At 31.9% G+C, this 27,270-nt stretch overlaps 9 protein-coding genes across 13 annotated transcripts in view; 5 read left to right on the forward strand and 4 right to left on the reverse strand.

Moving 5' to 3' along the window:
• LOC145331687 (uncharacterized) overlaps nucleotides 1-2,196 on the forward strand; it is a 42,224-nt gene extending 40,028 nt beyond the window's left edge. For all 3 annotated transcript variants that reach the window (XM_080176484.1, XM_080176485.1, XM_080176487.1), the window contains 6 exons: nucleotides 841-873; nucleotides 953-985; nucleotides 1,086-1,118; nucleotides 1,272-1,331; nucleotides 1,535-1,759; nucleotides 1,826-2,196. In XM_080176484.1, coding sequence (XP_080032610.1) covers nucleotides 841-873; nucleotides 953-985; nucleotides 1,086-1,118; nucleotides 1,272-1,331; nucleotides 1,535-1,759; nucleotides 1,826-2,092 — 651 coding nt within the window. In that variant the 3' untranslated portion in view covers nucleotides 2,093-2,196. The remainder of the gene's footprint in view (nucleotides 1-840; nucleotides 874-952; nucleotides 986-1,085; nucleotides 1,119-1,271; nucleotides 1,332-1,534; nucleotides 1,760-1,825) is intronic.
• LOC145331692 (uncharacterized) overlaps nucleotides 1-27,270 on the reverse strand; it is a 109,715-nt gene that overhangs the window by 75,659 nt on the left and 6,786 nt on the right. The gene's annotated exons all lie outside the window — the stretch shown is intronic.
• On the forward strand, nucleotides 2,181-4,992 carry LOC145331691 (chaperone protein DnaJ-like). 2 transcript variants are annotated; one of them, XM_080176493.1, is made up of 12 exons: nucleotides 2,181-2,260; nucleotides 2,373-2,485; nucleotides 2,586-2,641; nucleotides 2,775-2,918; nucleotides 3,078-3,174; nucleotides 3,242-3,287; nucleotides 3,346-3,418; nucleotides 3,502-3,545; nucleotides 3,618-3,690; nucleotides 3,795-3,859; nucleotides 4,244-4,284; nucleotides 4,447-4,992. In XM_080176493.1, exons 2-12 carry the CDS (start codon nucleotides 2,375-2,377, stop codon nucleotides 4,468-4,470), a joined length of 774 nt encoding a protein of 257 aa, XP_080032619.1. In that variant the 5' UTR covers nucleotides 2,181-2,260; nucleotides 2,373-2,374; the 3' UTR covers nucleotides 4,471-4,992. The 2 variants fall into 2 exon arrangements, with proteins under 2 accessions (XP_080032619.1, XP_080032618.1); XM_080176492.1 differs by having other exon boundaries at nucleotides 4,244-4,992.
• LOC145331688 (uncharacterized) lies at nucleotides 5,023-11,963 on the forward strand. The gene is made up of 13 exons (XM_080176488.1): nucleotides 5,023-5,154; nucleotides 5,349-5,369; nucleotides 5,485-5,565; nucleotides 5,626-5,685; nucleotides 8,727-8,807; nucleotides 8,959-8,991; nucleotides 9,119-9,187; nucleotides 9,289-9,321; nucleotides 9,391-9,423; nucleotides 10,089-10,121; nucleotides 10,490-10,555; nucleotides 10,745-10,954; nucleotides 11,493-11,963. The coding sequence occupies exons 1-13, from the start codon at nucleotides 5,128-5,130 to the stop codon at nucleotides 11,910-11,912; spliced, it is 1,167 nt and encodes a 388-aa protein (XP_080032614.1). The 5' UTR covers nucleotides 5,023-5,127; the 3' UTR covers nucleotides 11,913-11,963.
• LOC145331572 (histone H4) lies at nucleotides 15,707-16,161 on the reverse strand. Its single transcript, XM_080176292.1, has one exon. The coding sequence runs from the start codon at nucleotides 16,143-16,145 to the stop codon at nucleotides 15,834-15,836; it is 312 nt and encodes a 103-aa protein (XP_080032418.1). The 5' UTR covers nucleotides 16,146-16,161; the 3' UTR covers nucleotides 15,707-15,833.
• LOC145331454 (histone H2A-like) lies at nucleotides 17,850-18,542 on the reverse strand. Its single transcript, XM_080176103.1, has one exon. It carries the CDS (start codon nucleotides 18,502-18,504, stop codon nucleotides 18,127-18,129), a length of 378 nt encoding a protein of 125 aa, XP_080032229.1. The 5' UTR covers nucleotides 18,505-18,542; the 3' UTR covers nucleotides 17,850-18,126.
• On the forward strand, nucleotides 19,963-20,426 carry LOC145332186 (histone H2B-like). The gene has a single exon (XM_080177144.1). The coding sequence runs from the start codon at nucleotides 19,974-19,976 to the stop codon at nucleotides 20,346-20,348; it is 375 nt and encodes a 124-aa protein (XP_080033270.1). The 5' UTR covers nucleotides 19,963-19,973; the 3' UTR covers nucleotides 20,349-20,426.
• On the reverse strand, nucleotides 21,746-22,463 carry LOC145331694 (histone H3). The gene has a single exon (XM_080176501.1). It carries the CDS (start codon nucleotides 22,446-22,448, stop codon nucleotides 22,038-22,040), a length of 411 nt encoding a protein of 136 aa, XP_080032627.1. The 5' UTR covers nucleotides 22,449-22,463; the 3' UTR covers nucleotides 21,746-22,037.
• Nucleotides 25,883-26,239, forward strand: LOC145331696 (histone H4). The gene has a single exon (XM_080176503.1). It carries the CDS (start codon nucleotides 25,906-25,908, stop codon nucleotides 26,215-26,217), a length of 312 nt encoding a protein of 103 aa, XP_080032629.1. The 5' UTR covers nucleotides 25,883-25,905; the 3' UTR covers nucleotides 26,218-26,239.

A 27,270-nucleotide genomic window follows, 5' to 3' on the forward strand; every position in this document is an offset into this window, starting at 1 on the left:
ATAGTTAACTTTTTCTAATCGTGCAGTCTATCATTTTAAACTTTTTCCCCCACATTTAGAGTCAGTCCATTAAGTAGCCAATTTTCGTATGTTAAATAAATGTACTTTCGATTTTATACCTTTAAATATGACAATATTACATGTTGTTATTTGACTTTAGACAGAACCTCTATAAATATTATCATTCTTGTTTCTGTTTAATATAATCCTTTGTAATAAATTCCAATATGTTATATAAAACAATTTCTAAATTTCCATTTCCTTATCCATATTTTTTTCGGCCTTTTTTAACCATTCAGTTACGGGAAACATTAATCCCCTAATCTCTTAATAATTCTCATCTCCGCCCCCTTTTAAGACATACATATATTTTTATCAATAACAAGGATGGCAACATCCATGAAAGCGAAGCAAAAAAGCTCAAACCCACAGACAAACTAACTTAAACGTATTATAAACGTTAAATATGATATTAAAAGTTTAATTTATTTTGTTATTTATGTATAAAATTTATGTATAAAATTTTTTGGCATGCTGCTTTGTTTGATAAACTATTGGCATACTATGCTTTACTTGATGAAATATTGGCACACGCTACTTGACTTGGGGGAATATTGGCATACTCTACTTGACTAGGGGGAACATTGGCACGCTCTGTTTTACTTGTTGCCATTGGCACATTCAGCTTGACTTGATCCAGAAACTATAATTGATAAATTATTATATATGGCTAAAAGTTATAATAATGAAACATGTTAATTAAGTAAAAAAACATTTTCAACTGTACTTAGTATAACCATGGAGTTTGCTATAAAAATTTAAGTTGACATTTAATTTCAGTCTGAAGCTGAACAAAAAATGAAAAAAGATGAGGTAAATAAATTAAATCATATTGAGCCATAATTTTGTTTTGAAGGTTTCATACAAAGATTTATTAGTTTTTTTTATGTAGATTGAGGCTAATATGAAAAAAGTTCAACTTGAGGTAAATTCTTTCTCTCTAAAAAGTAACATTCATAAAACTTCTATTCAATATTAAAACAAAATAAGTTTCCCCAAAATTTTGAGAAAAAACTTATATTTAGATTGAGTCTGAGACAACTAAGAAAAAGTTGGAAGTAAGTATCTTTCATCATTTTTAAAAAACTGTAATTACAGTTTATCAAATTGAAAATATTTTCATTATTTTGCAAGCATTCATAATGCAGATACTTTTTGTCATCATTAAAAATCAACATTTCGGTTAATGTAATATAATTTTATTATAAAAGGAGGAAACTAAGTTGGCAAAACTAAAAGAGGAAGAAAAGAGATTTCGCTTGATCATATTGGTGAGTTGTAACAGTTTTTTTTGGTGGCATATTAAACAACTTTTAAAGTTTAGGAAACGTTTATGCTAAGAAAATTTTTAATTATTTAGATAATGGAGTGTAAGGAGAAAAGAGGTTCTTTACTTATAAATTAAATTTGCTTTCATGATACTTCATATATCTTTAATTTCTTACTCATTCTCAAAAATTGGATTGCTATTTAGTTAACAGCATTGGGATTTTTCTTTGTTTTGATTGCCATCTTGTTGATATACCTCAATTCTGGGAGCTTGGTGTGCTATGGAGATGCATGGTTTGGTCATCAGGGGTATTCATCCAAATCAGAAACTATACCTAAAAACAGAAGACTTGGTGAAAATGGAAAATTGTTGCTGACTGGAAAAACCACAAACAAACAAGAATCAAAGACTAAGCTGACTACTATAATGGTATGTAAATTACGAGAAAAAAAAATTATAGAAAGGAAACAATAATAATCTAATTTTGATTTAAAGGCATCTGCATTCCTGGCTACTTCTATCATCTTTGTCTTGTTTGACCTGACAATTCAAGACAGAAAAATGTTGAATCACATTGGGAATTTAGTTTCTCTGTGCATGAAGAGGGCTGAAGACATGTTGAAAGACAGCAGTATGCTCAACAATACAAGAACTGTCATTGCTGATTACACAGAAAAAGCTAAAGCACTTGCTAGAAGATACTGGAATATTCTTCTTCAAACAGAAGCTGTTAAAAATATGTTGAAAGGCTTTAAATTGTAATATTCAGTATTACAATTATTAAGTACTATAGATATTCTACAAATAGTATCCACAAAAACGTTGTTTGATTTTAAAAATTTATTATTTCAGATTTTCCATAATATGTGCTAAGTACAGTCGAGACAACAACATTGCTTCAAAATAAAGAATAAATCAATATAAAATCAATTAAGTTCAGATATTTTGTGATGTTGCTTTTATGATTTTATGAAGTTAAGGGTTTAATTATAAACTTACAATTTTTTTTTTACTTTTGAAGAAAATAATTTTTTTGTTTTAGGGATGTCTAAAGATTATTATTCTATCCTTGGGGTTGATAGGCTCGCCTCTGAAGATGAAATCAAAAAGGCATATAGAAAAATGGCTCTGAAATATCATCCTGACAAAAATCAGGTTTTTTGTATCATTTGAACTTATTTGGATTCCATAATCTATTTTTAACATAAGATTTTTATCACAGCAAATCTTTGACAATTTATCTTAAAATATTTAGGATGATGGAGCTGAAGAAAAGTTTAAAGAAATTGCTGAGGCATATGAAATCTTGAGGTAAAACATTTATTCTCTCCAAACCTGAAAATTATCTTTTCACAAATGAATCTAACCTAAATAAAGTTTAAAACATTTAAAAAGATTCCCATTTATTATTTTTATATTCATATAAAAAAATCAACACTTCTAGTGACCATGAAAAAAGATGTCTATTTGACTATGAGATGTCTAATGAGACTCCTTTTTCCTCTCATGTGGATCTGAGACCTACACTTAATCCTTACAAAGTGTTTAGAGACATATTTGGAGATTCAGCTTTTGGTGATGATGTAAGGTAAGATCCATGAATTATTTTTAGGATATTTGTTACTACCACTATAATGATTAAATTTAGATTTAGCAATGAGAATGTTATAGAACTTTTCTTTCTATATATAATAGATATACTTAAGTAGTGATATTTTTTTATTAATGCACTCAATTAATGAATTAGTAATAAGGAGGATAGAAAAGATTTCTCAACCAGTGGCTCCAATGCTTATGATGTTTATTCACAGCTCTTTGGAGAAGATGATGAGGTTTTAGCCAATGTAAGATTTATTTATTAACAGTTTGTTATAAAGGGACAGTCAATATTATATTTTATTGATTTTTTAGATAAGAGCAAGAAGAGAGACAACAAACAAATTAATCCAGCAGAAAAGTAAGAACCAACAATAATTACACTTTTAAAAATGCCAATTTAAATAATATTTTTTTAGGGGATCAAATTAATCATAATCTGAATATGAGAGGTCATAGACAGGAACCCTCATATGCTGCTAATAACCCCAGGTGATTTCATGATTTTTGTCAATATTATGAATCTTTAATTGTTATATTGGAGTCAAAATTAATCTATAATTTTTCAAATTTAGTTTTACACATGGAGAAAACCAGGAGCCAACTACTGAGGGAACAGGTAATGTTTTTAACTCTTTAGTAAAAATGTTTCTTCTTCTGATTTATAATAGATTATTATTTTAAATTTCAGGAACAAGACATCCTGGTGGTTTTAACAATTCTGGAAGAAGGGACAACATATATGAGCATGCAAATTATGACAGGTCTAAGGGTTTCACACACTTATTTATATTAAGAAAAGAATTTAGTTTGAGTATTATTATTTTAATTGTCATATCAGATACTGACAGACAATCTTTTTTTTTAGTAATTATGGAAATGAGTATAATGCAACTCAAGGAGGGCATTCATCACCAGACATACACACACAAGGTTAGTGTAACTAGTTTTCTTGGAATTATCTATTTATAAATTAAGTAAAATAGTGTTTTTACATTAAATGAAAAAAAAACTTACTTTTCCTCTCTTTTTTCTGCATAATGAAGCATTTTTAAATTTCCTGGATTTGGTAAAGTATTTGACTGTTTGTTTGGGCATAGCTAATGCTATCTGGCTTTATCTGAATAGAACATGAACACACTTTGCTGATATTAAAATCAACTTAATTATTCCAAACATTACCATTTAATTGAAAACAACTCAATATAAAAAACCAGACTTAGGACAAATATGTAAAAGTTTTAGAGTGTCATTTGCTGATATCTACAACATGTAAGATATTTTCATGAGATAACATACACTTCTTTTACATTGCAGCACCAATTCAGAATCAAGATGCTGAAAATGGAACAAATTGGGTAATAAATTTGATTAAAACTGGAACAACAAAAGTTTGCAAATGGTTGAGTGGTTCTTAAATGACATGACCCAGCGGAACCAAGCCAACCCAAAACAGACTTGAAAAGTAAAAAAAAATTTTAATGGTTAAATATTAGAACTAAATGATTAATTTGTTGTAGTGTCCCAGCTGTATGATATTATAAAGACCTCAAAATCAACCAGTTTTATTTTGAACATTATGATCTGTGAACTGTGTAACTGTTTTTTAATTTCATAAGAACAAAAGAAAAATAAATTTCATAAAGGATGCCCGTAACAATTTGTGGTTAATTTGATGAAAATAAATGGGAGTTTATAATTTTAAAACCTATAAAATTGTAATATTCTATTTTAAAAAGTTGGTACTATGTGCAAAAACCTGTAATTTCACATTAATTTCAATCAGTAGCAAAGTAAGAAAAAAATATATATCAATTTCATATTTAAAACAACAAAAATCTTTTAGACTCTTACATACATTAAATCTTTTATGTTAACCTTTAATTATCAGTCCATCTTCTGGACACTTGTCTTTTTGTAAACTTTATTTGGGAATAAAATCTTGTAATAACATACATTTTATCTAAAATTATTTTATTTGTTGTAGACATCCATTAATGTGAGATATATTTGTTTCAATCATATCAAGAACATATTTTAGTAACATTTTAAAATTTACAGATAAATTTGTGAAAATAAAATAAAATGTGTAAACATTTAGTAGAATATTTGTGAAGTTTTTTTCTTCTATTAATTGTGTAGTTTGGTTTTTATATCCAACAATCTTCAAAAGAGTCAAGAAGTACATCTATTTCCAAAAAATGGCTTTAGCACGTATAAATACAGAGGTAATTTTATCAATTATATTATTCAATGGTAATGAAAGATTAAAAATCTAAGAATGAATGTAGTATGGTCTAATTGACTTAAGAATTTCTATGAATTTTCTACAAATTAAATTTTTAATTGTAATTATAATTTTCAACAAATGATATTTTTTTTGTAATTTTTTTCCCTACTATAAATATGCTTTATTTTTAAGGTTATCATGAAGGAGTTTCAGGTAAAACTTATTTTTGTGTAAACTATATTATTCAACTATCTTTAATTCTTTAAGTTCAGTACCATTTATTTATTATTTTTAGAAATAGTAATAATTATTAGCACATATTTATCAGGTAGAGGCAGAAAAAATCATGAAAGTTATAGAGTTAAAATTTGCAGAACAAACAGCTGCTATAAGACTTACAGAAAAGAAGGTAAGAAGAATTGAATATAACTAATTTTATCAGAAGAAAATATTGATATAATTTTTTTAGTTGGAAAGTAAAATAAAACTGGCAGATCTAGAAGCTAGAAATAAAGCTAGAGAAAATGAGGTAAAATCTTTTTAGTAGCGAAGCTACTCTATAATTCACTTTGTCCGTCAGTCAGTTAGTCCGTAACGCTATGGGGGAAATGGGATTTACTCAGCTCCTATAAAAGATAGAATGCTAAAATTTTTTGACAACATTTCTATTAGTAAGAAGCACAATTAACTATAAAACATCAATGGCGGTCGGACTGCTTTTTAGCAGGTTCTAGGCTATTTTTGTATTTTTCACATTTTTCTCCATATCTTTGGTGTTTATGGTCCGATTTCCAAAATTTTTTCAGTTATAGAAATCAAAATTAAATTTCCTGTCTTTTAAAGAAAACAACTATGACGGTCAGACTGCCTTTTTGCAGGTTTTTGGCTGTTTTTATTTTTTTCCTTATTTTTCCATTTCTCTTATGTATATGTCCGATTTTCCAAATTTTTTTTAAGTTAAGGATAAAAAAATTAAATTTCCTGTCGTTTTAAGAAAACAACCGTATTCCCATCCATGAATTTTTGGACTTCGCTACTTATGGATGTTGTCATCCTTGTTATTAAAAACAATTGATAAAAGATAAAAAAAATTGTAATATTATTCCTTGTTAGTTGATGGTTTTTAAAATGAAAAAAATGATTCTTTAACAAGATGCTCATTTCTGATTAAAATCTTATTTCTCTATCTTAAATAATCTATGGTTATTGTGTATCATATACACATCGAGTCAGAGGCGAATTATACTATCCACACCTCTCCGCAAGAATCCGCAAAGTGTGGCGATAAAATTAAGGCCTATATTTCATGTTTTCATTTACAGTTAAATCCTTCTTTCCCCTTCTTCAGAGATATTTAAGTTTTTTTTTTAAATTAAAAACCTTATCATTAAAATCAGTACGACGACTTTCAATTTTTAGGACTAATATATTGCCTATCAAAAATATATTATATTGAAATACGATTATTGACAATTAATTAAATTATCTTTTAAAATGAAAAAAAATCTAAACTTTTTTTTTATATCCCTGAAAATTTTACCTTTATAAATTTAAAATAAATAATTGTCTGCTAAAATGTTCACAACATAACATAAATGTACATATAAATAACTCCCAGTGGTAAAAAAATAATGATATTAATTTGTTGTAATTTATAACAGATTTTTAATGCATTAGCGTTCGTATTTGATTTTATAAGAAATAATACTATAAAAAACGTGTTATTAGGCAATTAGCATTGGAGTTTTTTTATTACAGTCAAAGCAGTGCCGCATTATTTTGCGGTAACCAAGACAAAATTTAAATTATCTCCCGCAAACATGTATTCAATTTGCAAATGAAAAAATAGGGCCCAGATGCGTGCAAAAGTAGAATGTGAGAACTTTATAAGCAGGCAATTAATTTGTAGTTATTAAACAAAATTGTACATAAAGTTGCAAAATTAAGTAAATACTGTTGAAGAACATACATTTGAATATAGAGATGCTTCGCTTATAAAATTGTTGTGAGTAATCTAAAAATCAGATGAATATGATAATTATATCAACAAAAGCTGTTAGAAAAGTAAAAATCAGCATTTTGTGGTCAGAAATATATAGCTTTTTCGCTTCCTAAATCGTACCCAACTTTTATTTGAGTTTTGTTCAATAAGGAGGACATCCTACTTCTTATATTTTAGGCTGGAAACTAAAAATTTTAAACTAAAGCTTCATGAAAAAAATTTCATGAAAAAGTTTTCCCGCCAACCACCATCTGCGGCGGAGCTGCTAAGTACAACTGGTTAAGATGCGGAAAGGGGTCCTACTTTTGAGGGTTAAAGACTGTTAAAGATATATAGTTTTTAATTTAAATTAACAGGGTTCAACAGCCGCGGGTAAGCCTCAGTTAAATCGTCATATTATATCTTTAAAATTGAGCTGAAAATCTAAACTTGTTTCTTAACAGACAATTCTCCTTATTAAAATCTTATTTTGCACACCTGCGGAATTTTAGGCTTGTGCGCGGCTGTCGATCCCTTGAAATTACTTTTCGTAGCCCAACATAAGAAAACGATATATTCTTTGATAACAGCTGATTTGATAAACAATATTTCCTTTTAATGAAAAAATATCTATTTTAGCAAAAATCATGTTTTAAAATTTTTTTAAAAGTTATACAGCTTAAGAAATAAATATAAATAATTTTTATTTAACACCTTTTTTTATTTTGCTGCCTTTAAAAGGAAATATTTAATATATTTGAATCGGCTTAATGCAATTTTTTTTCTTTTTTTATGATTATTCAATACATATGAAAAAATAACATTTAAAAATCTCGCCACAAGAAGATTTAACAAACAAAACATTGATTTTAAGTACGATTTGATTTTTAAGTTTTAGAAAAAGTATAGAAATATTCAAAGTTAAGTGTTTGTTTACATTTTGAAAAAATAATTTTGCCCTGTTCTATTTGATTAGAACTTTTCTAACAAACTTTCTTTTATAAAAGATTAATATTTTTTAATGTTTTTTAAAACATATTACTTTAGTTTGGTTAAAAGTTTATTTTTCTAGGTGATTTAGGGGTTGCAATTTTTTTGCAAATTACGTTTTTTGGCTTTTCATTGAAATAAGTTGCACAATTCTGGTTTTTACTGTATAAATTTATTAAATGACTTCAGAAAAACATATTATAATACTTACATTTACTTTTTTTTCTAACAATCTGTTTTTAAGGAGACTTTTTATATCGCTGACATAAATAGCATTATTCTGCAAAAAAATATCTTTTTTTGCAAATTTAAAGATATGAAAGTATTTAATAAATGGTTAACTTTAATTTTTATTTTAGCAAAATGGATTATTGTTTCTTATAAGATGAAAATAAGGTATCGCAAATATTTGTTGCAATTTTAATGCGATTTTATTGCAAATAGGAAGACATAGGATTTTAGTTTTAACAGATTATGATTCTGGACCCAAAATTACATAGGACTGAAGTTTTCGTTTGTTGATTGCTGAAAGTTAAAGTTTCTTGCTCTAGAATCGCTATGTGTATATTTAGCTATTGACTTTGTACAAATTATTTTAGTTAAGATATGAATGCATGTTACAAGAACTAGAAATGAAAATCAAGGATGAAACATTAAAAGCTAAGAATAGAAAAGATGAGGTAGTTTCAAGTATAAAACTTTATGAATTTACTAAAGTGACAATTAACCAATTTAAACTTTTGAATTAGATTGCATAAAAGAAAACATTTCTTTCTTAAATAACATGTTTATTTAAATTAACAATTAAACAATATTTTATTTCAAAACAAGTTGGATCATCTTGAAAAGTTGGAGAAAATAAAGGTAAAAAAGGGCCCCTAGAGGCTAGGGGCGAAGCCAATAGCAAAGATAAAAAGAAACAAATCAAATTACCTGTTTTATTAATCAAATTAGTAAATTTGATTATTATTCTGACTAGATATGTTTTTAGATTGGTTTAGAGGAAAAAAATAAGGATATAGAAATTGAAAAAATAAAACAAGATACTAAAAATATTGAGGTTATATTTTCATGATCATTAATATTTATTACATATCATTTAAAAATCTCGCTATGTAAAATATAGAATGCTTATGATTTTAAAAATTTATTGTTTTTTAGTTGGAAGCTCAACAAATAATGAAAAAAGATGAGGTAATCAATTCTGAGAGAAAATTATTTATTTTAGTGAGACAATTAATACAAATATTCTTTCTATTTTAGAATGAAGCAAATTTGAGAAAAGAACAACTGAGGGTTAAGTCTTATTTCATATCTATGATAAAAAAGCAAGAGAATGTCTGTTTGATTTTAAGTTAATTTGTCCTTTGAGGTTCCTTTAAGAAAAAAATCTAAATTGAATGATAAAAAGAATTAAGTGCATGAGACAATGATGAAGTGAAGTTGATATAAATGATTTTCATTTTACTTATTTTCATTTTTCATTCTTTTTGTCTAATATGTAGTTTCAATTTTAACTTTTCCTGAGGCCCTCAAAATGTAAATATCTATAATACAAAGTAGCTTGATGTCTGTCTGTCTGTCCATCCCTTAAGATCTTGGTAACCACTGAACCGATCGGATTCTACTCTTCAGGGAATATATCTGCTGGTCCTGTGGTGGTTTTAGGCTATTTTCTTGGAGGTCGGGACACCCCCAAACCCCCCCCAAAAAACAAAAAAATCCCCCGCCCAATTTTTAAAAAAAGGATTTTTCGAATTTTGCAAATTCGCCATTTATTCGCGAAAATTTGCGATTCATTCGTATTTTTTTCCGCTTGGTAGGTAATAGAAGATGTAATTATACTTTTGGGGCAAAGCCCCTAGAGGCTAGGGGCGAATCCGGTAGTAATATATATAGTATTCCAATTCAAATGATATCATATTGAAATCTGTAATGCTAAAATTACTGATATGTTTTAGTTTGAGACAGAAGAGATGAAAAGGAAAATAGAAGTAAGTACCTACACTTTATTCTTTACTATAGCGATTTCTCTTGGGATAGTGGTGGTACCCTCCCCAAAAATAGTTATAAACCTTCCCAGGACCTATAAGAAGCTACCCTGTTAAGGAGAGCCCGATCGGTTCAGCGGTTAGCGAGATCCTTTGGTACACACAAACAGACAGACCAGCAGACAAACAGACATCCTGTTACTTTATTATAAGGATTTACATATAATATAAATTCTAGATTGTTATCTTTTATAAAATCTACATTACCAAATGTACAAAATAGCATGAAAAAGACTTCATTAACCAATCTAAAACTTGTTTTTGTAAGGAAGGTACGCTACTAGAATTTGAAATATTTTTCTATTACATAGTTGCAAGAGGTAATCAAGATAGCACAAATAAAAGAAACTGAAAGAACTAAACAGTTTATAATTTTGGTATGTATATTAAATTATACTATTATCTTATTAATGTATCATATTTGTCTTAAATGTTATTAATCTTACAATAGGATAATTAGTATTTTATTTATTTCAACATGTTTTTCTTAATTTTAACATATTTATCTTATTTATAACTTTCTTTTTTTTATAAATTTCTTCAAACATGATTAATCCTTTTTTTAGTTGATGGCAATAAGTATTTTTATTGCCCTGTTAGTTGTCTTAATGGGATACTTGAATTCTTGCATTCTGGTGTGTCAATTTGGTTCTCCACATGACGAATCATCTTACTCACCAGAGGATAAACCTGAGGACCATCAGAACTTGTTGTTGCTACCTGGCAATGTTTCTACGGACGTACTGGAGTCTTGGATGGGCATTTACACATTAATGGTATCAAGTATTAATACAAAAAATTCGGATCAACTGCAGTTCACAGTAAAATATTCCTGGTAAAGAATATTTACAAAAATCTGTTAATTTTAAAGGCTGCAAGCTACCAAACGGCTACACGTACTTATCATGCACGCACTCTGTTTTAAGCGGCATAAGAAGGCCTACAAATAATCTGGAATAGCCATAAATCAATAATGCATAACTATCTCGCAGTGCAGAGAAATGCGCAAAAAAGACCTATTTTACACGTTTTTTCTTCAGTGAAGCTTTCCTTGTGCATCATTAAATCTTGGCTATTCCAGATTATTTGTAGGCCTTCTTATGCTGCTTAAAATGGTGTGCAGGTATGATCTGTACGTTAAGCCGTTTGGCAGCTAGAAGCCTTTAAAATTAATAGATTTTTGGAAATATTCGTTACCAGGAATATTTTACCGTGAACTGCAATTGATCCAAAAATTCTTTATGTTTTGTGATTTTGTTGTTTATGTCTCATTTCAATGTCTTTTTATGAATATAATATTTTTAATTGTTTTAGGTAATGGCGGGTTTATTGACCTGTGCTGTGCGCTTTCACCAGGACATTCAAGCCAGTAGCCTGTTTAATTTCATCCGAACCAAAATTGTAAAATTCAAATCCAATGATGAAATAATGTGTAAAGTTTTTAAAGTCAGTAGCATTTTAGATCATATTGAAGTTGTATTGACAAAATGCAAAGAAATAGTAAGAGCAAGTAATAAAGACAATAATATTTACCACAGCACTAAACATTTTGTTGCAAAATTTAAAGAAAATGCTAGAATTGCGTTTTCAAAGAGTAACATTTTCTATTATTTAGAAATGATAGTTTCAACGTTTAAAGAAGGGTTTATAATAGTTTTAGATAAAATGAACAATTTAGTTTTGAGATACTTGGATCATTTTCTCTTGGAAATTTTCTTAACAGGTTTGGAATAATGGTTGAAATATGTGTGTACTTTGTCAATAAAAGTTATAAAATTAAATATATTTCGAGTTCTTTTTACATTTCAATGTTTTTATTTTTGTGTTGTTATTTTATATACCCATTAGTACCGAAGCTCCCCCCTGTCGTCAGAATCGCATGAAATTTTAAACACAGCTTCCTTAAGGGATTGTAAGACATTTGTATTTTTAGATTTTTTGATTTGTGGCATACCAAAGAAGTTTTTTTTTGCGTCGTTTCCGACGCATCCGGACTAATCATTTTTCCTATGCGTCTATTTTGTACTACTAGCGGCTTCGCCCCTAGCCTCTAGGGGCTTTGCCCCAAGAGATGACAACAAAAAAATTCTAAAAAAATTAGAAGAACTAAAGAAATCTTCTACAAAAGAAATTTTCTACAAAAGAAATCTTCTACAAAAGAATTCTTCTACAAAAGAATATTTCTACAAAAGAATTCCTCTACAAAAAAAAAAAAAAAAAAAAAAAAAAAAAATGGGAGGTATTTTTTTTGTTTTTGGGGGGGTTGGGGGTGTCCCACCCCCAAAGAAAATAGCTTAAAACCACCACAGGACCTATAGGTATATATCCTGAAGAGTAGAATCCAATCGGTTCAGCGGTTACCGAGATCTTAAGGGACAGACAGACGGACAGACGGACAGACATCAAGCTACTTTGTATTATAGATATCGGACTAATCATCTTAGGCTTTTACTGTGTAATCTATTAGTTGCTTCGCCCCTAACCTCTAGGGTGGGTGGGGAATGTCAGAAAAATAGCATAAAACCATCCCAAGATATTTATAAAGCTTTCCTGATAAGTAAAACCAATTCACACCCGAAATTTCTATAATCTTTAGCTTCAGACAAAAACCTTACTACTTAATAGTATGGAACACTATACTAGCAGCGGCTACGCCCCTAGAGGCATCCAGGGTCCCTTGAGTTTGGGGGGAGTCAAACCCCCTCTTTCAATTACAGTTTTTTAAAGAAAAATTTTTAAAAAATTTTGAGAGAGGTTTATTATTTTCTAGGGGTGATTTTTCCTTGGGCGGTTGTGGTACTCTCCCCCAAAATAGTTATAAACCTTACCAGGTCCTATGAGAAGTGTAAAGGAGAACCATATCAGTTCAGTGGTTAGTGAGATTCCTTAGTACACACAGACACATGTAGAATGTATATCCTGTTACTTTATTTTAAGGATACATAACACAGATACTCTACAATCAGTGTCTGTCTGTACTTCCATTCATCTGTATAAAACAATTCAGAATATAATTATTTGGTACTAGTGGCTACGCCCCTAGAGGCCTTTAGGGGCACTTGAGATGGGGAGAGGTCATTTAATTCAACAACAATATTTTTTATTTTAGATTTAAAAAGAATTAATTTCATTAAGTTAATTCTATTTTTTCTTGTGTTGGGGGTCTTTTTTAAGGGGCGATTTCTCTTTGGAGGGTGGTGGTACTCTCCCCCAAAATAATTATAAACCTTACCAGGTTCTATGAGAAGCTACAATGTAAAGGAGAACCATATCGGTTCAGTGGTTGGTGAGATCCCTTAGTACACAACACGCAGACACATGAAGAAAGTATATCCTGTTACTTTATTATAAGGATATATATAACACAGATACTCTACAATCAGTGTCTGTCTGTACGTCCATTCGTCTGTATGAAACAATTCAGAATATGATTATTTGGTACTAGTGGCTACGCCCCTAGAGGCCTTTAGGGGCACTTGAGATGGGGAGAGGTCATAGAATTCAACAACAATATTTTTTATTTTAGATTTAAAAAGAATTAATTTTATTAAGTTAATTCTATTTTTTCTTGTGTTGGGGGGTCTTTTTCAAGGGGCGATTTCTCCCAGGACCTATGAGAAGCTACAAAGTAAAAAAAGAAGCATATCAGTTAAGCAGATACACAGAGAGATATCCTTTCACTTTATTACAATACTTTAGCAAAGAAATATGATTTTGTCGACAATTATATTGAACAACCCAATACATGACAATCCCTCGCCCCCCCCCCCCCCAGCCCCTGTTAATCCCCAAAGTTTTATAATAACTTTTTCTTATTTGTTGTCTTACCAAATTTGGGGAATTGTATTTGTATTTTGATTGGTTGGTTTATTAAGTGTCCAAATGTTTCAACCACTAAATGTAATCTACAGAAAGATTTTATGGTATAATATCCCTGAGTAAATACATCAATTTATCAGCCATTGACTTACTATTTCAGATCCCTAACAAATACATTTCTTAGTTGTAGAGTAGTTGTTAATTATTTGGATGCAATTATATATATACAGACGGACGGATGTACAGACAGACCATAATTGTAGAGTATCTGCGCTATTTTTATGAATATAGTAACAGCTAGGCTGCAATAAAAATTACAGAAGTATAATCATATGTACAGTCTTTGATTAGCTGTAATTTTTTTATATATAGAAAGACATACATACATTCCCTAGTTGTAAGGTAGCTATTATTCATTTGGATGCAATTATGGAAATACAGACAGGTGGACGTACAGACAGGCCCTAGTTGTAGATTATCTGCGCTACTATTTTCATATCCTTAAAATAAAGTAACAGGTTATTGTATGTCTTTGTGTGTGTACCAAAGGACCTTTCTAACCACTCAACCTATTTGGTGCTCCGTTACATGGTAGCTTCTACTAGGTCCTGGTAAGGTTTATAACTATTTTGAAGGAGGGTACCACCACCATCCCAAGAGAAATCACCCCTAGAAAATAAATTAAAATATTTTTTTTTTTAATTTTCTTTAAAAAATTATGATGAAAGAGGGGATTTGACTCCTCCCGCAACATAATTCCCCTAGATGCCTCTAGGGGCGTATCCGCTGCTTGTATTGTATTCCATACTATAAAGTAGTAAGGTTTTTTGTCTCAAGCCAAAGATTATAGAAATTGCAGGTCTGAATTGGTTTTACTTATCAGGGAAGCTTTATAAATACCTTGGGATGGTTTTATGCGATTTTCCTGACATCCCCCATCCGCCCTAGAGTTTAGGGGCGAAGCAACTAGCAGATTATACAGTAAAATCCTAAAATGATTAGTCCTATAAGGTCAAAAAGGACGCAATGGCTAAAATGATTAGTCCGGATGCGTCGAATACGACGCACAACAATTTATCAAAAAAAGGTATGTAAACTAACTAAAATTAAAGAAAACTTAGCAGAAACTAAAAATATATAATAAATGCTATAATTAATTATAAAGAAGTATGTTTTAATTCTTTAAAAGAAAAAAGTTAGACCTGGTGTGGAAACTTTTTCCTATTTTTTCCACCTCTGCCATGAAAATATGATTTCATCTGGTCATCGAATTAAGTGAGAGCCCAGGCAATCTAGAGGACAAAACTTAAAGCTCTATTCAGTTATCTACAAACATTTAAAAAGGACAGCATAAAAAATAGGTTTGAATTTGTGCGTCGTTTAAGACCCTATTGTCATTAATGGGTTAATAAAATTCACTTCATTTATAATTGTATAATTTTTTTTCAAACGCAATTAATAGGTATTTGAATGCAAATAAACGGGCCTTTTTCTAGTTGTGTTAAAGCTTGTTTTAGAGATTTGGTACAAGAATAAAGGATAGCCAACAAGCGAAACAAGTCTAAAGTAAAATTTGTGGGGCAGATAAAAAAGTTGTCTTTATACGAAGTGTTGACACTCAAAATGAAAGTAATCAATTGAGAGTACTGATCATTTTAAAAATTCATTCAGATGTTTGATACAGCTTGGTTGGTATTCTTTTCAAAGTTAATTGGTACTATTTTAAACTATTTTCTTTAGTAGGTATATCAAGAACATTTACTCAAATAGATAAGTGCTGTTGGTTCTATAAAGAACCGTTTGTTTCCAGTGAGCAGGTCAGGTTTGGTTAGCAGTTTAACCTCCGAATCCGTACAGAGTGCGGCCTTGCCTCTTGAGGGCATAGACAACATCCATAGCGGTGACAGTCTTCCTCTTGGCGTGTTCAGTGTAGGTGACAGCATCCCTGATAACATTCTCAAGGAAAACCTTAAGAACACCACGGGTCTCCTCGTAGATGAGGCCAGAGATACGCTTGACACCACCACGACGAGCTAAACGCCTAATGGCGGGCTTGGTAATACCCTGGATGTTATCTCTCAACACCTTGCGGTGACGCTTGGCGCCTCCCTTGCCGAGTCCCTTTCCTCCTTTGCCTCTTCCGGTCATGATGTTAGTTTAATTTTAAAAATGAAACTGAATGATCAAGTTGATCACGCCATATTTATAGTGGACGCACTCAATTTTGTTGAGCTCCTATTGGATGTAGGTCTCGACGTTCCGGTACAACTTGAGCAGAAGAAATTACAACAACAACACTGTGTGTAAGTTCATAGGGGGGATAAAAGGGATAGAGGGGATAAAAGAGGAGTGAAATAATGTAAACCTGAGGGGGGGGGGGGAGGGGAGTAAACGGGAGGGGTTGTACAAGACAAACACAAGGGTGGGGGAGGAGTAGGTGCACAGTTAGAGTTTTATCACAATACAAAAGAATTCAAGTTTATTAGGAGGGAAATTTAGGGAGAAAAAAACGTTGAAAATAAGTTTCCTATTTCTCATTGTAACCGACCGTTTGTTCACATTTGAAATTAATAATTTATGTTGTAAAATTACTTACTTTAATTTATGAAAACAATGAAGACAACATCCATAATTAGCAAAGCAAAAATGTATTAAAATATATCATTAAATAGTAGATTCTTGTTAATCAGAGCAACCTCTTAGATAATTTCAAAGGAAAATTTAATTAAGCAATAAAGCTTTAGCTACTTACCCCTGTATCTAAAAGCTAGCGGCTACGCCTCTAGGGGCGTTTATAGTTATCAGAATTTAATGATTAATGGCCTATTTTCTTCATTTTTTAATGCAATTAATAGAACACCAAAAAAATATTTCAGATTTTATTTAAAAAGTACAGTAAAATCTAAAATTCAAAACTTAGGTGTCAACATCTAAAAATAGTTTTAGCGCATTTTTATTCTACCCTTAAGAAAAAAATGTTTTTTCTGTTGTCGACTTTGGGGGTGCCATTTCTCCCTCCCTGGTTGAGATATGACCTTCAAACTTTGTTCAAACTAGTGCATGTCCCTAATAGTATCTAATAGTTTAGCTCTATATCTCAACTCTGAAGTGTTTAGCAGCCATTCTTGCAAAAGGTTGAATATTTGAGCATAAGAAAAATGCGCTAAAACCATCTTTAGATGTTGACACCTTAGTTTTGAATTTTAGATTTTACTGTACTTTTTAAATAAATACTAAAATATTTTTTGTGGGGTTCTATTAATTGCATTAAAAAACGAAGAAAATAAGCCAATGATCATTAAATTCTGATAACTTTAAAGTTAGGTAAAATTGCTTTCAAAAAAGTTCTCATATACAACACACTGTAGCTTCGCTACTAAAAATGAGATTTAATCCTTAGGATCTTATTCTCGCTAACCGCTGAACAGATATGGTTCTCCTTTACAGTGTAGTGCTTAACAAAGATCCTGGGAACAATTTTGTGGGAAGGTACAACCACTCTCCAAAGAGAAATCAACCCTAGGAAAAATTCAACCTCCCCCCCCCCAAAAAAAAAAAAATAGTTTCTCTTATTTAAGCTCAAATAAAAATGTGAATTACCTCCTACCATTTTTTATACTTATCAAATCTGAAATAAAACCCCAAATACAAATTATGTTTTCATTTTTTATTTATAAACTTAGGAAGGTTCTTGACTGTTTTTCTGCAGTCTCTTTTCCTCTTCGAATAGAGCATAATGTACCTACCATTTTGATATACAAAAATTATTATAATTTAAAAACGGCAATATTATTGAATCTACAACTCAATATATTTTTGTAAAATTTTACAAATACTTAACAATTCGATTCTTATTTTCATAAAAAAATTGCGGTAAATACAAACTGTTCAGCATGCAATTGTTAATGGGAAACTTATTCCTTTTGATCTGATTTTTGAATAATGCACAACGTTATATTATGCGAAGTTGTTAAAAGTCCTACAAATGTATGTTTTACGTTCTATTATTGCATCAAATCTTTTTATAAATTAATTTAAAGCTTTACAATTTCTGGAATAATTCTCTTTTGATAAAAGTTGTTGCCCTGTAAAGGGCGTTTTGTTATCAGTTATTTGGTCGGTGAGTAAATTAAGCCTTGGTCTTCTCAGACTTCTTGGGTAGGAGTACAGCCTGGATGTTGGGGAGAACACCACCCTGGGCAATGGTGACACCGCTCAACAGCTTGTTCAACTCCTCGTCATTACGGATGGCAAGCTGCAGATGTCTGGGGATGATTCTGGTCTTCTTGTTGTCTCTGGCGGCGTTACCGGCTAACTCCAGAACCTCAGCAGCCAAGTACTCCATGACGGCGGCCATGTACACTGGGGCACCAGCTCCAACACGCTCAGCATAATTTCCCTTGCGGAGCAGTCGGTGGATACGTCCAACGGGGAACTGAAGTCCAGCACGGCTGGAACGGCTCTTGGCCTTAGCCTTAGATTTTCCTCCTTTGCCACGGCCAGACATGATGATAGGTATGTTTGTAAATGTAATATATTCAAACTAATTAAATAAAAGGAAGATGCCATATTTATACATATTAGGGGATCCTATATAGCTTTAAATGAAAATTTCCTTCTCTTATTTCAGTAGAATTACTTTATTCCCCTTTTTGATAAGCATTCTCCCATCTTAACCCCCCCCCCTTTCCTCCCCTACTCCATGTGCATGTATTTTGTTCCATACCCAACGCGACATTTGTATAATTTCACCCCCCCTCCCTTTTATCCTGCCTTCATGGGAAAAAAATTTAACGGTTTTTCATCCTATCCTATTATTTCAAATTTAAGATTTTTTTGTCTGAAACTTAAGATCTCTAGAATTTCACGACAGATCAGGTTTTATATGTTTGGTAATCTTCACATAGGTTCTACTCCAACTATTTTTTAGCCCTTATTGAATTTAAGTCCACTATATGCTAGGGGCGTAACCGCTACAGTTTGATACATTAAAAAGATATTATCATAAATGCAACCTTGAGAAGCACAACCTTGTCGTTTCAGCGGCTACGGAGATCTTAAGCTTCAGGCAGAACTGATATCATACATACTACTTTCAATTATAAACTTGTATTTAAATCCTTTGACCCTTTTTTCATAATGTTTATAGATTTTTTTAAAAATAAAATTTTATTGCATATAATCAGAGAGGGAGGGGACAGTCGCAACGGGTTGTTTATTCTCTGGTACCCAAAGTTTTATAATAACACTTTCTTATTCCTTGGCCCAACAACTGTGGGGACTTTTATTAAATTTTTATTGGTTGGTTCATTAAGTTGAACGACCAAACGTAATCTGCACTAATTGTTATCTAAAGAATGGTATAGTTTTGTTTTCTTTATTGAGAATGTATATTTATCGGCCATTGTCTTATCCCTTTAGATCCCTGGCTTATAATGTATATCAGATGAAGCGGCTATTTAAATACAAAACGTCATAAAAAGAAATGAAAAAAAAAATATTTTAACCTTTATTTTCTTTATTTTTCTTTTAAGACCAGATCATGTTTTTAGTTATCAACAAAGCAATGTATTTGCGCAAGTGTAATTTCCTTAGGCCTAGGCTAGCATGGGAATTTTTTACGATTTGGCCTATTAATATTTTGTGTTCATACATTTTTTTCTCATCAAATATATTTCATTCCCGCTCAATTTAATTGTTCCCTCCAATTTTGTCAAGTCGTGCCTGTACATTTATTCCTCACACAATACGAGGCATTACTTCAACGGCTTATTGTTCACAATGATCCCTCACATGTATCGGGCCGACGATACAGCCAAACCCCCCTCCCCCCGTTCAGTTTTAAGATAAATTCACCTGCCTTATCTACAACAAAATAAGCGGGAATCGCAGAGAAATGTAATTCAACACGGGATTTAAATATATAAACAAAGAGAATAACAAGAGTACCTAGATCCGATTGATATCTAAATCATCATGCCCCCTAAGGTGTCAGGAAAAGCTGCCAAGAAGTCCGGCAAGGCCCAGAAGGCTATTGCTAAGGGAGACAAGAAAAAGAAGAAGTTGAGACGCAAGGAGTCCTATGCTATCTACATCTACAAGGTTCTTAAGCAGGTGCACCCCGACACTGGTGTCTCCAGCAAGGCCATGAGCATCATGAACTCTTTTGTCAACGACATCTTTGAGCGCATTGCTGCTGAGGCTTCCCGTCTGGCTCACTACAACAAGAGGTCCACCATCACCTCCAGGGAGACCCAGACTGCTGTCAGGCTTCTCCTTCCCGGAGAGTTGGCCAAACACGCTGTCTCTGAGGGAACCAAGGCCGTCACCAAGTACACCAGCTCCAAGTAATTTGACCATCTGCCCATAGAATCTAAACGGTCCTTTATAGGACCAAACACAAATATCAAAATGAGATATAAAACAAATGTGCATCTTTGAAACATGGTATGATTAGCAAGAATCATTTCAAACTTTAAGCATATGATATTGTCTTAAAGTGATTTACTGTAAATACTGATTTCTAGTACTACAGGTTCAATTTTTAAACGAGGCATCTATATAATTTAGTCATATAAGTGTAAGCAGGCATTTAGCATTTTTTTCATTTTTTGTTATGACTTATAAAATTATATTATTACTTTTCAGTTCTGATACTAAATGTGGTTATGTTTGTTTGTCCTACCGTATATCTTATATATATATGGACTATCGGCTGCGCCCATAGCTTCTAGAAGAAGTATTTCAAAAGGAATCTTCATAGCGTGCTCAATATCTAGAATGAATTTATAATATAAAACTGTAGATAAAATTACATGTTTAATGTAACCTAAAGTCCTTTAAATAAAGTAACAGGATGTTTTTTGTCTTTCCTCTTTATGGATTTAATTATTTGACCGTTTCAAGATCAATTGAAACCGAATGGAAATTTTCTCTTAGCTGTTTATGAAATAAGTTATTTTATATTTATTTATGTTTTATTATTTTTGTGTTTTATTCTATCTTTTATATAATTTTTATATACTTTTTCAGAATTAAAATTGAAGTTGTGTTTTTCTTCAATTTGGTAAGTCCAATATTTAGAGTACGATAGATTAAGTTTAATTCCTTTTAAGAATATTTTTATATAGAAAAAGGGATTAATATCTACCTAAATACTGGCAAAATGTAAGTTTTCCTGAAAGTAATTTTAAGATAAATATAAACCAAAAACAGTTAAAGATTTATAGGATTGATAGGTGTCTGAATTAACAAGAACAATACTCTTCAAAACTTCATAAATAGAGGTGAGAAAATTTCCTGAGTTGTTTCGCTTATAATATTGTACAATGTTGACCTAGTGATCAAAAAGGAAAATTATATCATACAAAAAGTTTTTAAAAGTCAGCATGTTAAGTTAACGAACAACAGAGAGATTAAAGAGTTGCTACCCTTCCTAAATTGTACCAAATTGTTAAAGAAATTATCATGTAAGGAAAATCTCAATAAAAAGGGCTATACGTTACAGACCAAACCCAATTATAAAGTAGCTTCACTTTCAAAATGTTTTAAATAAACCCAAATTAACTTTTAGCAGCTTTTCAATGGACTAGTCCCCTAATTTGGCCAAAATATGAAAAGTTGCATTAGTTCTAGTACCATAAAGTCTAAGATAGAACATAAAAAAATTCAGATCCATTGCCATATCCCTGGGCAACACAGACAAGACAAGACATCCTGTTACTTTTTTATAAGAACAATACATTGAATTTTAATGGTATAAATATTTTTATTTTGAATTAAGACTAAAAAGGCTTTGAATTTTCAACATAATCTATAATACAAAGTTAAACGATGTCTGTCTGTCCCTTAAGATCTCGGTAACCACAATGCGCTCTCCCAACCAAGATGTTCATACTATTACTAAATAAGATTAAAGGGTGCGGTAACAGATACGTTAAAGTTACTTTCAATTTTAGTTAAGAAATTTTCTCTTAAAATTTTGTGGTTGGCTCTATATAGAGCCGTTTTGTTTCGGGTCGTTGGGCGAAATCAGATAACTTAAGCACGTTCTCCACGGATTCTCCTGGCGAGCTGGATGTCCTTGGGCATGATGGTGACTCTCTTGGCGTGGATGGCGCACAGGTTGGTGTCCTCGAAGAGACCAACCAAGTAGGCCTCGCTAGCCTCCTGCAGAGCCATGACGGCGCTGGACTGGAATCTCAAGTCAGTCTTGAAATCCTGTGCGATTTCTCTGACCAGACGCTGGAAGGGCAACTTGCGGATCAGGAGCTCAGTAGACTTCTGGTAACGTCTGATCTCACGGAGAGCAACAGTACCAGGCCTATACCTGTGAGGTTTCTTAACTCCGCCGGTGGCAGGGGCGGATTTCCTGGCAGCCTTGGTGGCCAACTGTTTGCGGGGAGCTTTTCCTCCGGTGGATTTACGGGCAGTCTGCTTAGTACGGGCCATTTTGAATGATGAAATTCAGCTTAAAGAAAATATATTCAAGTTCATTATTTATAGTCCAATTTTAAGGGGGGGGAAATTCTGTGTATAAGTATGAAATACAATAAAAGGGGAAGTTAGGGATTAGATTCACCTATAAGGAGAACACGGATGGGAGAGGGGGGGATAATTCAAACGAGTATGAGAGAGGGGGAACGAGTACTGAAGAAAGAGGAGTGGGGTATGGGATTAAATTAAAAGAGGGGGGGAATAACTTAGGCGTCTCTGGACCTAGACATGAGTCGCCGTACTGACACGGAAAAAACTGACAGGGCAGATGTTTGTTAGAGGGGAATAAATTCAAATTCAAATAATAGAGAAAGCATAACAAGCTACAAACATACTCACAGGAAACAAAATCCCAACGGATTTTCAAACAATGAATTTACCGGGAAAATTTAAACGATTTGAGAATCTTGTTTTATTTTAAAGTTAAGAAATATCATAATTTTCTTCATGAATGTAGTACAACAAAACTAATTTTATTTTACAGATTCACATAGCTCGAAGGATGGTTTTTTTAAAAGTCCAACTTTTCCTATAAAGAAATTTTAAGATTTTGTTTTGCAATATTTAAGAAAACTGCCATTAAAATAGAAAAAAAACATATATGTATTTGAACATGAGCATACAAAAAATGATATTATTACAATATTCATATAATTTTATGAATGGTTTCCTACTCTCAAAACCTGGGCTGGCCGCAGCAAAAGATAAAAAAAACCAATATTTTATTATTAGATTATAGCCTTAGGATGGTTTTAGAGTATTTTATGCCCTGGTCCCTTTCTACCCATTTGTATACAGACTCACAGAGTCCCTAGATACTAGTTGCGCAGTCACTGTAAATATAAAGAGTACAATTCCATTAAAACTCTAAGTATAATCTACGTACAAGTAATGCGATTAAACACTTTCTCTCATACTAATAGCAAACATCTAATTGGAGCAGAAAATTAAACAATATTCATATTTCACATTAAAATAGTCTATATCCATCCTGGGACCTTCATATTCTATATATTCATTTTTATAATATGGACTCCTGAAAAACTAAATCGTTTAAGTGGACAACAATATCTTAATGGACAATTACAAAAAAAATACTGCTTCCTTATCAATCTTCATAGTGAAAATTTTGAAAAATTAAGAGAACCCCCCCCAAAATTTTTTTTTTACAATCATAGATTATTTGACTTAATTATTATATATTCTACAAAGGTTTTAATCCAACAAATGAGAACACGTGATTATAAAACAATGGGAACCAGTATAAATTACATTCCATTGTCTCCTCCCTCCCTCAAATAAATTAACAAATACCTTTTAAGAAAAAAAAAATAATTTTGTTAAAATGCAATAAATAAAAAGGATCTACTGCAGTTCGCGGTAAAATGTACCTAGTAACGATTTTCTCTGGTGCAGTGCAGGCAAATGCGCGAAAAAAACTTATTTTATGCGTTATTTCTTCAGTCAAGTTTCCCTGTGCATCATTAGATCTTGGCTTTTCCAGAATATTTATAAGCCTTTGTTCCGGTACAAGCAGTGCACGTGCTTGATATGTACGTTCGCCCATTTGACAGTTAGTAGCCTATAAAGTTTATAGATTTTGGGAGAAAATCGTTACCAGGAACATTTTACCGTGAACTGCACTAGATCTTATAAAACTAATAAAGCATGTATCAATAGAGAATGAATTCAAGTTTTTACACTTTTAAAAACTGCAGGATAGAAAATTGGATTTTATTAGAAAGTGTTCTTTATAAATAATCAATGCAATAATATTTTGGTTGTTATTACTTATACTTTTATTAAATTATAAAAGTTTTTAAAATTAAATTTTTACCATGTTTTTCAAAGAACGAGCAGGAGCACAAACCAGCAATGAAACAGAAAATAATGCTAAAAGTACTTTTAAGTTTGGCCTGGGCTCTATTCGTTGAAATTTATCGCTTTTCCTACAAAAAAAAAGGTAGATTTATGTAATAAATATAAAAAAAATCAATAAGTTTTATTAAGAACTGGGTGGGGGGGGGGAGACACGCACCTTATTTCCCCCCCCCCCCCTCGAGGCTTATACACTTCGGATAAAACTCTGTGCACGCCTTAACTTAAAATTTTTCATCATATTTAAACAAGGATGACAACCTCCATGAAAGCGAAGCTCCGAAACGGTAGAACAAACGAACATAAACACTTATATAGAGTGTCATACCCGAACAAGCAGAATGTAAATGTAATTGTAATTAAATTTGTTGCAAAACTGGCTATGTAAAGGATACAGTTTAAGGACATACTTACATCTTTAGGAGTTCATTATAGAGATGCCTTTCTGATATTGATAACACTATACCTCGTTGTAATGGGAATCAGTATTCAAAAAACAAAGAATAGGATAATTTATCACACACAAAAATTGTTGTCAAAGGTTAAAATTAACATGTTTTATATAGAAATGCAGACAATTTGGTAATTGTTTTGAGTTGCTACACTTTCTTAATAGTACTTAACTGTTATAGGAATCATCATATGCAAAGTTTAAAATTGAGCTAACAATTAAGGAAAGACTGACACTTAGATTTTAAAAAAATTGTAGACATTTACATTTAGATATACATAGGAATCTTAATTTCAACGGTTTTGTCATATTTTCCCTCCTAAATTTGCTTTGCTTTGTATTGTTATAGAACCTTATAGTACACGCCCTCCTTCCTCTCCCCTTTCGTTAATATCCCTACACCACTTCACTCCCCTTTCCTCCCCCCTGTGCACTTACACACGCACAATGTTGTTGTAGTATCTTCTGCTCTAGTTGTACCGGAACGTCGAGACCTACATCCAATAGGAGCTCAACAGAATTGAGTGCGTCCACTATAAATATGGCGTGATCAATTACCAACGGTGCCAGATGTACACATTTTGTGCGTAATGTACGCATTTTTGACCTGATTGTTGACAAATGTACACATTGGGCAAAACCGACGAGGATGTACGCATTTTCAACATTTTTTTAAAAATGTACACGTGTACACACAAGAATTGGAATTTTCCTTCCAAAAATGGACTTTTTACCCCAAAAAATTGGCTTCCTTCCTCGATTTTCTGGTTATAAACATTAAAGTTTAACTGAATATTTATATTTTTTGTAGTAACTTGCAAAATTACAACTAAAAGTGTGAGGTGGACTCCCCTTTCTCCCTTAAGTGCTCCTAGATGCCACTAGTGTAATATAGGATAGCGTAGCAAATCCCCCTCGTACCCCATCCCCTTCTCCCTATTCCCCCTCCCTTTTCCCCCTTCCCCCCCCAAATGTACACATTGTAGGTCCAATGTACACATTATTTGTACACTTTGATCTGAAAAATATCTGGCAACTATGTATTACCATAATTAGTTTCATTTTTGAAATTAAACTATCATCATGACCGGAAGAGGCAAAGGAGGAAAGGGACTCGGCAAGGGAGGCGCCAAGCGTCACCGCAAAGTGTTGAGAGATAACATCCAGGGCATTACCAAGCCCGCCATCAGGCGTTTAGCTCGTCGTGGTGGTGTCAAGCGTATCTCTGGCCTCATCTACGAGGAGACCCGTGGTGTTCTTAAGGTTTTCCTTGAGAATGTCATCAGAGATGCTGTCACCTACACTGAACACGCCAAGAGGAAGACTGTCACCGCTATGGATGTTGTCTATGCCCTCAAGAGGCAAGGCCGCACTCTGTACGGATTCGGAGGTTAAACTACATACTGCTCATCGGAAACGACTAACGGTCCTTTAAAGGACCAACCATATCTATCAAAACGAGATTTATTACCTAAACATCATAACTGTATAGCTTTATATAAATTCAACTACTTTGTATTATAGATTTATAAATTTATTAATAATAATTTTAACAAGTTGGACTGGGAGATCTTAATATTGAGAGGTAAGATTATTTGCAAATAATTTCCTTTTACTTGGACACAGGTGAAAGAAAATTGTTTTGAGTCAAATAATATAATAAATTATGCATATTTGAATGTTATTAAAATACTTGAAGAAAACATTGAATGCATTAAAACTTAACCTAACTGATTACTTTACCAAACCTAAGTTAATGTTTTCGGGGAGGGTATGGTACCCCCAACCTTAAAAAGTATTTTTCTTTTTTAAAAAAGTAACAGAAATTCTAGGGGTGTATCTAATTCTACTAGTTAATTTAAGTCTAATTCTAGAAAAAGCAGTATTTCTATGCTCTAAATAATAATAGATAAACATTAAACAAACATCCATAAAAGCGAAGTACTGATACAGTAGGACAAGCGGATATAATCAGAATATATGTGGAAGTGGAAGTAAAATTGCAATTAAAGGGGGGGGGGCGAAAGTGACACTTTTTGTAACCAAAACTAAAAGTCAACAATGGAACTCAACTAAAAAAAGAGTTACAGGTCTGTTATTTTGCATGGCAGTTACTTTATAGGGGTACAATATGGAACTGTGAAGAAACGGCGGCGCAACCGCCGTTTCCCGCTGATATTTTTATTGCCTTTTTTCGGCGGTTGCGCCGCCGTTTTTTCACAGTTCCATATTGTACCCCTATAAAGCAACTGCCATGCAAAATGTCAGACTTGTAACTTTTTTTAGTCGAGTTCCTTTGACTTTTAGTTTTGGTTTCAAAAAGTGTCACTTTCGCCCCCCCCTCCTTGTTGAAAAGTTGTTTGATACAGGATTATGTTTATGGACTTACTTACATATTTAGGACTTGATTATAGAGTTGCTTTGCTTATAACATTATACTTTGTTGTC

This window comes from Acartia tonsa, chromosome 11 (assembly GCF_053477335.1).
Source record: "Acartia tonsa isolate MP-2025a chromosome 11, ASM5347733v1, whole genome shotgun sequence".
Lineage (NCBI taxonomy): Eukaryota > Metazoa > Arthropoda > Copepoda > Calanoida > Acartiidae > Acartia > Acartia tonsa.

Excerpts from the sequence above, each read along its gene's own strand:
- LOC145331691 (XM_080176492.1), top strand. The coding sequence starts at position 2,375 with ATGTCTAAAGATTATTATTCTATCCTTGGGGTTGATAGGCTCGCCTCT. Across the intron at positions 3,546-3,617 it reads GCCAACTACTGAGGGAACAG|GAACAAGACATCCTGGTGGT; the intron begins GTAATGTTTTTA and ends TTTAAATTTCAG. Across the intron at positions 3,860-4,243 it reads ACCAGACATACACACACAAG|CACCAATTCAGAATCAAGAT; the intron begins GTTAGTGTAACT and ends TTTACATTGCAG.
- LOC145331688 (XM_080176488.1), top strand. The coding sequence starts at position 5,128 with ATGGCTTTAGCACGTATAAATACAGAG. Across the intron at positions 5,155-5,348 it reads TAGCACGTATAAATACAGAG|GTTATCATGAAGGAGTTTCA; the intron begins GTAATTTTATCA and ends TTTATTTTTAAG. Across the intron at positions 5,370-5,484 it reads TTATCATGAAGGAGTTTCAG|GTAGAGGCAGAAAAAATCAT; the intron begins GTAAAACTTATT and ends CATATTTATCAG.
- LOC145331572 (XM_080176292.1), bottom strand. The coding sequence starts at position 16,145 with ATGACCGGAAGAGGCAAAGGAGGAAAGGGACTCGGCAAGGGAGGCGCC.
- LOC145331454 (XM_080176103.1), bottom strand. The coding sequence starts at position 18,504 with ATGTCTGGCCGTGGCAAAGGAGGAAAATCTAAGGCTAAGGCCAAGAGC.
- LOC145332186 (XM_080177144.1), top strand. The coding sequence starts at position 19,974 with ATGCCCCCTAAGGTGTCAGGAAAAGCTGCCAAGAAGTCCGGCAAGGCC.
- LOC145331694 (XM_080176501.1), bottom strand. The coding sequence starts at position 22,448 with ATGGCCCGTACTAAGCAGACTGCCCGTAAATCCACCGGAGGAAAAGCT.
- LOC145331696 (XM_080176503.1), top strand. The coding sequence starts at position 25,906 with ATGACCGGAAGAGGCAAAGGAGGAAAGGGACTCGGCAAGGGAGGCGCC.